This window comes from Amia ocellicauda, chromosome 8 (genome assembly GCF_036373705.1).
Source record: "Amia ocellicauda isolate fAmiCal2 chromosome 8, fAmiCal2.hap1, whole genome shotgun sequence".
In the NCBI taxonomy this organism is placed as follows: Eukaryota; Metazoa; Chordata; class Actinopteri; order Amiiformes; family Amiidae; genus Amia; species Amia ocellicauda.
Window position 1 is genome coordinate 18,334,701 of NC_089857.1, and position 10,401 is coordinate 18,345,101.

Sequence of the window (10,401 nt, forward strand, 5' to 3'; positions counted from 1 at the left end):
TCTAATGTGAATGATATGGAAAAGTAGCACTGATTTTCTGTTTTTTTTCCAGTTTGGGATAAATAAGTTTTTGCAGTGTAATGAAATGTCATCATACATATATACATGCACAATTTATATATGTTATAGCCAATGTAAACATAGTCTGGTTGTATATATTATTCTAACTTCGTGGCAAGTGTTTTATGTTTTTAAATGTGGTAGTTCTGCCTATGGCCAGTTTCCCTACGTCAAAACTTCTAACACTGCAGTTTTTTTCATTTAAAACTCCAGATTTTTAATGATTATAGATTTTACTGCTAACACATAATGAAAATTGAAACCTTAAGTGAGAGAATCATTTCAGATGTTTTTTGTGCCGCTCTGTGCAATTCTTTTTAACATTCTTTGGCCCCGTCCGCAATGTTCATAACTCATGCCATCATTTTCATTGTAAGTGGAGGATGAGTGAAGGGGAATTTGGCACAGAGGACACAGTGATGTTTAACTTCCTTCTTAATGAGAAAAATACATGTAGTGATCTGGAGTTACTGCATGGAAGAAAAATAAAAACAAGCCAACTAAACAGTACCTGATGGACAGGATTTCTAAATGCAACATGAGGTAGTTTAGTTCAGAATGAAAATATTCCACTTGATACAAATTATTACTTTTGTGTGACTTTTTGTTTTACTGTACATCTATTTTTTATTTATTTTTTACAGTAAAATAAAATTGGATATGCAACTTTACATTAGTGTATTTTGGGTTAGATCTAGGTTATTTCGAGAGCATGAGCATTTTGAGTAATTTAGCTCAATTATGCACTAAAATTTAATTTAGCATAAAAGGTTTATATTTTGAGCTGGGAAGAGAGACCCCATTAAGTGTAGACTTACGTTAAGGTTTGGATTGATTTTAGGTTATGTGTGTATTATGTTTATTCTCATGTCAGACGTTTTAAAGAGCTGAGCTGTATGTGTATTTATCATCAGGTTTCACTAAGTTTGAAATTAAAGGTCATTTTATGAGTATTGCACATTAAAGTGGCTTAATTGTGCATCCAAGAGCCAAAGGACTAAATACTGTGTACTTTGTCTTTCAGTTGCGATCGAGCACAGACTTGGATCAGGACAGTCTCAATGATTGCCTCACCATCCAGCCTCTTCAGCCAGCAAACTCACCTCTTGACACTGGGGACAGTGGCATGGGCAGATCGCCAGGTCCAGGGCATGAGATGTACCCAGGTATCATCCTACACCCTTCTTTTTTAACTATGTGTCACAAGTTGTTAATTAAAAGTGGCACTGTTTATTCTATAGCAGTGGTTTGAAGAAGAGCGTTCTATCTCTTTGTGTCTTGTTGCTAATATATGGCACTTACAACACTGTAAACAAACTCAGTTAATTGGTGGTGTAAAACAAACATGAAATACATAATACTACAAAGTGGCTTGTTCTGAAAAATATAACAGAGAGGGGAATTACATCAAGACAATTCCCATATCATCTGTTTTCTGGTGCTCACTTGTGCTGTGACTTTCTTCCCCAGGTTTGTTCTCCAGCTCGCACTCCAGTCGCAGTGGCACGTCAGCCGGCACCGTTCCCCCTCCGCCCCCTCAGAGCCACCCTTCCCCTGGGAGCGCGGTGCAGGGCAGTCCGCAGAGCCAGCTACCTCCTCTCCCTGCGCTGCAGGACGGAGCCCAGAGGTGAGGCCTACAGGTTTCTGAAAGTCAGTCTATCTGTGCAGCATGGCCTTGAAACTGACTCTTTTCGTCCATATAGTGCAGGGATATATGCATGGGTCTCATTTATCAAATGTATTACTTCCATTTCACTCATGGTTTTGTATTTTAGAAGGCATAAAATTGCAACAAAGGATACAAACAATTAAAATATGATACAAGATAGTAGACGACCAACAACGAGAAACTACAACTGTCTCAGTTGTTAGCAAGTGACGTCACAACAACATGATGTATCAGGTACAAGTATCAGGTGCTTCTGTTTGAGTATTGCAGAAAACACTGAATACAAATATTTTTTAACTATATGCGGCCCATTTTAAGAAATGGTTAAAGTGATATTAAGAACATAAGAAAGTGAACAAATAAGAGGAGGCCATTCGACCCATCGTGCTCGTTTGGTGTCCATTAATAACTAAGTGATCCAAGGACCCTATCCAGTCTATTTTTAAATGTTCCCAAATTTTCAGCTTCAGCCACATCGCTGGGGAGTTTGTTCCAGATTGTGACGACTCTCTGTGTGAAGAAGTGTCTCCTGTCTTGAATGCCTTATCCCTTGAATATTGTGGATATGCGGCCCATGAGTTGCACACCTTTGATATAATAGCCACCGGTATAGAAACATTCAGATAGTTAACTAGTCATAACTAGTCTCTCATAAGTAACCTGTGTACCAGTGGTTCCCAAATCTGGTCCTCAAGTGACTCTAATACTTTCAGTTGGTAGTAGGCCTACATCCCCAATGTAATTAACATATTTGCTAAGTCTTTACCATTTAGCACCAATCAGACCTGTTTGGAGAAAATACATATATTAAATATAAGCAAGTGGAAACATGTTCGGGAGGTTATATATATATATATATATATATATATATATATATATATATATATATGTTTCAGTCTGTGAACAGAAAAGCTGATAGAAAACATACAAACACATGGACAAACAAAACTGAACTGGGACTGGTAAAAGAGCAGCATTGGACAGCAAAACAATTTAGTTTTTTTAATGATTCAATAATTCATTTTCATTGTTGACAATTAAATCACATCTAAACTGGTAACATATTTACTTCAGGTGTTGAGACTGAGGGCATGGAGCAACAATTTAGACATGAAAATGTATTATTCACCGCTGAATACACTAGCCTTAGGTTACATTTAAACTATCAACAAATGTCTCACCGTTATTTCTATATTTTTTGCCTCTTTCAGCTTTCATAGAACATTAATCACCACCCATTGTTTGGCTTCTTCAGATTAAGAACAACAAAGAAAATACCCTTTAATTCAATTTTTTATATGCTCTGAATGTCAGTAATTGGAACCAAACGGGTATCTGAATTCTGAGCATTGTGGTGAGCCTAATTCAAAGAGAACATCTGTGTGGAAAATTAACAGCAGAGGAGGATGTGATTAGTTCAGACCTCATTGATACGTTGACCTTTTGTTAAAATAACACGTCTTTAAAACTCAAATTCACTGTCCTCTGAGAGTAAGCCGGTTGGCTTCAAGTGCCGTCATTGTATTTAAAGAACACTGTGGACGTGATTTCATTTCCTCGTTTGATTTGTGCAGTTTCCATTTTTATCTCCGGCTGTTTAATACCTTGAAATACTGGTCACCTGATTGACCGGCAGGATTTATATTAAAGCACCCGTATTTAACACTGGACACGTACGTTAACATCCGATTTGACCAGTTTGCTACTGGGGCTGCTGAATCTCCACAATTTTCCTCTCAAGGAGTTAATAATATGCTTCCTTAAAGCTGCAGGCTGAGATTTGGTATTGGCAATTCTCACTACTTTCATGGCATGAGAAGGAGTATTTTAGGGTGGTTTGGCTACAAACCAACCTGTAAGTGAAATAGTTAAGGGTTTTTACCCACATATTCCTGTTTGACTCTTGTCATCTTATACATATATATAAATCCAATACATGAATGTTATAAAGAACATGCAATACATTGTAATTGGTAGTTTATATTTAAGAATAAATACTGGTTGAGTGGTTTATCTGATTAAAGCCTCTCAGGGCAGGATCGTGTCATCCCACTGCTAGCACCACCAGCAGGGGGAGCTATAGCTAATCTTGCTGCTAGAGGTTTCCTGTAACGAAGCAGCTGTCTTGCAGGAGGTGACAGCTCTCAGTCTGACAGGCGATGTACTGCTGTTGGCATGCATTTGACAAGAGAAGTGGGAGTCGAGTGTATGTAGTCTGGTGGTTGTCCCAGGTCAGTGCAGAACTGGATGGAAGTGCCCTGTAATAAATGAGGGTATAAAACAGGCAAGTAAAATACACCCAGGGTCAGAAATATGGGAACAACTGGGAATGTTACAAAGATATAACTAAGAGCTAACAGAGCTATCTTTTTATGGGACTCCAGTCCACTTGTACAGTACAGTACTCTTATTGTGTATTAGTGCATTCATATTCCTGTCAATTCTATAGTTGTTGCAGATATATGTCATTGGGAAAATTTAGTGGACTGCTAGGACTTCTGACATCTAAGTGTTTTCTTTTGCAAATAATATTCAGCATTTTCCATGGCTTTATTACTGTTAACCACTGAAAAAGTAATATGATTAAATGCAAGCACTCTCTAAAATGGATGGTGGTTTGGAAGTGCCACCGTCAGATGCTGAGAGCTGTTTCTTATTGGTATAGAGCTTCACAGGTTTGGACATTGAATTCTATTGTGGCATGGATGGGCAAATAAATAAATTCCTCCATTTCAGAGTGTCAATGGCTAAGAGAGAAGTATTTCATCAGTGTTGGGAAGCCAGATGCTCGCAGTAACTAACTGATGTGGATTGTTCCAAGAGCAGCAGTAGGCAAAGCATTCACAAGAGAATCCAGGGGAGACAACTCGGGATTGAAAGCAACCCAAAAGCTCGTTTCATTAAGCACAAGGGTAGGCATTAGTAGATACTATAGTCACCGTCATGAGTGAGCCAGGAATTCAATAAGTGATTCATAAAATCTTATAAATACCATTAAAGTCTTCTGAAAAGGGGATTGTTATATTGGCTTTATAGATGTTAAATCAATTGTGAAATCCCTAAAACCATTTTCTAGTTCATTTTGCTGAATGTTGTTGTTTTTTTCTCTCGTTCTTTTTTTTATGACTTATCGCTCTACGTTTTGATTAATTTTTGCAAGTCTTGTTAAAAGTCAAATAATTCTATCAAATTACCAATTAGGAGCTGGAAAAGTATTTTATGGGTTCTCTCTTTTTTTTCTTCCTTGACTGCTGGCATGACAAACACTGCGGTCCTTATGTATTCGGCTTACTTTTAACAAGGAGGGCTTCACAATGTTCCCTGTAAGGTAAAAAAAAGAGAGAGAGAAAATAAAAGAATGCCTTTTGAAAGCAGTAGCTATATCCACCTGCCGTTAAATTTAATTAAAATCAAAGTTAGATAACAGCATTGCTGGATACTTTTACTTGTCTGCTTATTTGCTGTAACTATAGATACAGGCTTAGCACGTATATTTTTAGTTCTGAATCACATGTACAGAAACAGATCCACACGAGCAGGACTCTGGGTAGAAAATGCTTTGTTTGGGCATCAGAATGTATTCAGAACTCATTATGGCTCCTGCTTACGTCAGTTGTGCTTTTTTGGAAGGTCACATAATTCATAATGTAAAAACTAAATACAGACTCATAATAGACTTTCCGCGCTGGGTTATTACCTACTTCAGCTTTGAAATAAAAGTATTAACTTTTATAGGAAAGGCAAAAAAAGAAGAAAATGTTATTAATAATGATTGACTGTTTTTGCTGTTCAAGGGTTAGTTTCCCCCAAATGTGAATCAAAGTAAATAAATGCATCCTACTTTGAAGTTCTGAGACAGGTTGATTGATTTCTATGGTAGTGTGGTATGGTATGGTACGGTACGACTAGATACACGCCAGTCTTGACTCGATTTAGCTCAAGCAGTTTTCTTTTGGCTCAAAAAAATCTGAAGAGATACAGTTGATAAATAAGTGTGATTTGATTCATAAATATACATTAATAAATACAAAATAAAACTACATTAACTGCCAAATAGAGTTGTTTCAAATGAAATACAACTGTGATAGAAAGGTATTTCTTAGTTAAGTCTAAAGTTTAGAATCTTGTCTCTAAGTTATTTTTATCTTAATGCAGTATTAGCCAGCTACACCATTGTTGGTTCTTGTGAAGCTAAAAGATCGCATGACTTTTGTTTCAGGTTTGCAGCCCTATCTCCACATCATCCCTCCAGCTCTCGACGGCTCCAAGTCCCTCTTTCGTTTGCACTCGCCCGGACCTGCCAACCCCAGGCTCACATGCAGCAGAACCCTGGGTCTCCACAGAAGCCATATTTGGCCATGGCTGACCATCCCACCCAAGCCAACAGCATCCATGTGCAAGGTTGGTCTCACATTAAAACTACCAATGGGGGGCAGTGATTGAAAAATGCGACCTGACAGTTCTTGTCTAAAGTATTGGCTTATCCTTAGTTTCCAATCATTTAAAGAGCTTATAAATCATTAAAAGCAAAGACACCGACTTCTCTGTGACTGGAATTCAATTAAAAGCTTCTGCACATTAACCAGGCTGGTTAAATATTGTCTGAGACAACCATGAAATTACAGTTCGGAACTCATTTTAAGAATGATATTTAATATATTTAATATCTTTAGTGATTTGTGTACTTTTTTAGTAAAGTATTGGGTGAGTAGATAATCTTTTGAACAGTAAGGGGGAAATTAAATTGAAGCTTATGATTATATAAAATTATTCTAGTACAAAAAATAAAGTCCATATCATTGTATACAAAAATAATGTTCATAATCACAACCTTAGGAGTATCTATGAGGACATCCTGACCCCTTATTTTCATTCTTCTAGTAATGTGTTTTTGTTTTTAATGAATTAGGAAGGCTGTTCATAATGTAATCACTTATTTAGTGCAAATGGTATTAAGGTGGAGAAATTTTAATTGAAAGGACCATAATAAAGCAGAAGAACACACCAAGCCGTGTAATATTTTCTTGGAAGGCTGTGCAAATACCCAAGTGTTAATGCTTAAAAAGTAATCATGATCCTAGTCCAAGGTTGACTAGTCTTCTATACTCCATCAACTTCTTGCGTTTTCCAGCTGTGCTTTCTTGTACAAATGATAAAAGGCTATTAAATGCTCATATTTTCCTCTGTGAGTTATTCACTGTCAGATGTGGTATGTGGGATAGATCGTTTTTAACAAATAATTAGCGGCTATAAACATTGACTTTTGGCGTCAGGTCACACACAATGGTTTTAATGTTTCCTTAAAGGGGAATGGTAGAAGTGGCCGTTATCAATGAGGCACTTGTATAAGAGATGAGGATTGAAATGCAGCTTTGTGGCATGTTTTTATTTTATTTATTTTTGTACGTACTCTGACTTTTTACAGTCAGAAAGATTGCCTTTTTTGGTGTCCTTTATTGGTAAAGTGGTTCTTAAAAGGAAATTGAACACCCTGAGTTCAAATACTTAGGTCCAAAGTGAAATATATACATATATAATTTAAACAGTATAGATAAATGTATCTACCAATGCTGTGCGTTTTCAATGAGTTGTTTACAAAGCATATAGTGTAGGTACTCTATACGGTGGCTCCAACATGATGTGTTTTCACTTGGATAAATGTTTTTCCAGCTGCTGTATAAGTACTTATCATTGTTGGAGTAACTATTTTAACTGAAATAATATGGTATTTATTTATTTGAGCAAAATTTGTGTTTTTATACATATCTGGCTGTTTGGTATGAGCTCGAGTTGGGCTAAGTGCTTTATTTATTCAACATCACATTTTCATATGGTAAATCCACCATTTATATCCAAAGTTTATCTATCTGGGAGCCGGCTGGCACTCGCATGCTCTTTCCAATGTCCTGGTAAATCCATTTTAAGAGCTCTGAGTTCAGCTCTTTTCACAGGGGAAAATAGTGCTTTTTATTTTATGCAGTGTTTTAGTTGCTAGGGCTACATTTTAGAAATGGCAGATAATATAAATAATCAGGCCCTGTGAAATGTGAATGGGACATTTTACTGCACGGTGCACAAAATTTTATCAGCATATCTTCTACTGTGCCCTGCCAGCTGGCCATGCCTTCAGGAAAATGGTTATTACTTATTTGACAGGTCGCTGTCATAACCATTTTTTCAAGGGTTATTCTGTGAGAAGTATTTTAGTTGAACCATAACCTCCATACACTGCAGAGTCTACAGATCACAAAAAATATGTACTTTTGTTTCGTCTTAAATTGAGTACCATACCCATAACTCAAAGCATCATGCAAACTACAATAGACTATGGTCAATTTCTAACATTTTACCCTTTAGGGTTTATCAATATGACTAGGTGTGCACTAGTGTTTACATTTTTTAATATTCAAATTTTTAGAACTTTTTCGAAGTCAGTCTGTTTCATGGCTAGTTTGTTCTCAGTTATTGAAATATATTAATGATTTTTATGTTTGTTTGTTTCTTAGTTTTGTGCTGTTGTTATTTTTTTCATAAAGTATTTACCAAGGTAAATTGGTGTTAAACTTTGATGCGGCATAGAGGGAAATTGTGGTTGAATTGTAGTTTTCCACTGTCTGAGTTTCAGGACTCTTATCATTGTCCACTCTCGTCACATGACTTGCTTGATGTGCTCGTCGTGGATTGCTGATGTTTCTTATATGTGTATTAAGGATGTTATCTGCTTTATGGTTATCAGTTTTTTCTCTTGTGTTTCCTTGTTTATACTACGTACCAAGTCTGTGAGGCTCTGACCTGATGTACTTATTTGTCTCCTCAGGCATTTATGGGCAAATACAGACACTCTACCCTCCACCTTACAGTGAAGCTTCTCGAACAACACAGCAGTCATCTTCCTGTCACATGACCCAAATGCCACCATTCGAAGAGTGTCTGATTCCCTGTTCTTCTGCTCAGACTGGATTTGATGTTTTCCAAAAGGCACTTTCAGGTATTGCAGGTAATAAATGTAATATTTGTATACAGTTCTTCTGTGAAAATGTCAGACCTCGTTTGATTCTTTTTCCTTGTTCTTGATGTTACATTAATCGCATTTCAGCAACACGTTCACACCTTGCCATCTGTATCATGTCATCATGCAAAAGTTATTCAGATCTTCACACCTCTGCCGCAGCAATGAAATATAAGCTTCTACACTCATAACAGCTGCTTTTACTTTTCATTTGTTTCTTACATTTTTATTAAATTTCTGCATATGTCCCTTTATGTTTGTTAACCTGCTAGTCCATCAGCTGAAAATTATGAACAGCTGTCTCACACAGTTTCTCCCTTGGTCTCTTTTTCAGTGTATGATTTACCAGCGGCTTCACACGGATTTTTCGGGGATTCTATGCGGAATGTCACTGAGGACACGAGCTTTCTCCAAATCAATGCCGTGGACCGCTGTCCCAGTCAGCTCTCTTCCATCTACACTGAAGGGTAGTTAACCCAAACCATCTTAGTGTGATAAGGACGCTCAATTCAACAGGCTCTCTTCTATTCCTAGTGACCAAAAGAGACAAAACACCCACAGCAAAACAGAACCAAGAATTTATTTTCAGAATTAGGTGCTTTTTCTTGCAAAATGATGAAGATCAAAGAAGAAACAATGTAGCTCTCAACGGAATGTGAACCCTTTTACATACATGATTTGCAAACTGGTGATTTTTTTATGATTTGTAAGACTGCAAATGATCCAATTTGCTGCACATCTTCTATCAATGCTTTACATGCTGTTACTATAAAGGGAAAACAACATCAATCTTGTCTCTTCCACTTCATATTTAGGTTTTTGCTTTGCATGTGTCTAAAGGGATGGTTTGAAAGTGGAACACAGTGCCACCAGCTGACGGATCAAATGTACTGTAGCAAGGAGAAATGCAGGAGACTGGACTATGTTGCTACTGTACACTTTGTTTTAAGAACATGATTTTATGATGACATTTCAGAAGTGCCTTATTTTTATTTGGGTAAATAGAATAAATGACCAGCACACTTGACATGAAATGTAAATAAATCTGTTTACATTCAGTAGCAAATCGATTGTTGTAAATATAATATTCAATCTCACATTTAGAGATGCATCTTCCTTTAACATGAAACACAAGTAGCCTACTTACTCTGCTAAATGTTAAAGCCGCCTATGAAAATCATTAATTCAGATGAACATAGGGAATATAAAATGGCTCTGCAGATTGTGTTGTGCCAAGATGGTCAGGTGTAAAGATTTTTGTATTCCACTCAAGATGACTTTAACTGTAGGTCCTCACAACATTTTCATTTCAAGATTAAATTGAAAACAAACTCACAGTAAAAGCCCACTATATATATAGTATTTATGATAAATGTGATGTTATATCTCCATTCTAGTTTATATCTCAAGTAATTTTACCTGATTTTCATAAACATTTATTTGAGTTTACATGTTTTACTCATTCAAATTATTTTTAACTTTAATGTTAAAAATGTTGAACATTATATGTACAGTTGAGGGAAAAAAGTATTTGATCCCCTGCTGATTTTGTACGTTTGCCCACTGACAAAGAAATGATCAGTCTATAATTTTAATGGTAGGTGTATTTTAACAGTGAGAGACAGAATAACAACAAAAAAATCCAGAAAAACGCATTTCAAAA

General features: G+C 36.5%; 1 protein-coding gene across 1 annotated transcript in view; it reads left to right on the forward strand.

Moving 5' to 3' along the window:
- glis3 (GLIS family zinc finger 3) overlaps positions 1-10,131 on the forward strand; it is a 56,064-nt gene extending 45,933 nt beyond the window's left edge. Inside the window, exons 7-11 of the mRNA XM_066712245.1 lie at positions 1,085-1,259; positions 1,531-1,687; positions 5,949-6,130; positions 8,547-8,726; positions 9,073-10,131. Coding sequence (XP_066568342.1) covers positions 1,085-1,259; positions 1,531-1,687; positions 5,949-6,130; positions 8,547-8,726; positions 9,073-9,209 — 831 coding nt within the window. The 3' untranslated portion in view covers positions 9,210-10,131. The remainder of the gene's footprint in view (positions 1-1,084; positions 1,260-1,530; positions 1,688-5,948; positions 6,131-8,546; positions 8,727-9,072) is intronic.
- The last annotated feature ends 270 nt before the right edge of the window (positions 10,132-10,401 follow it).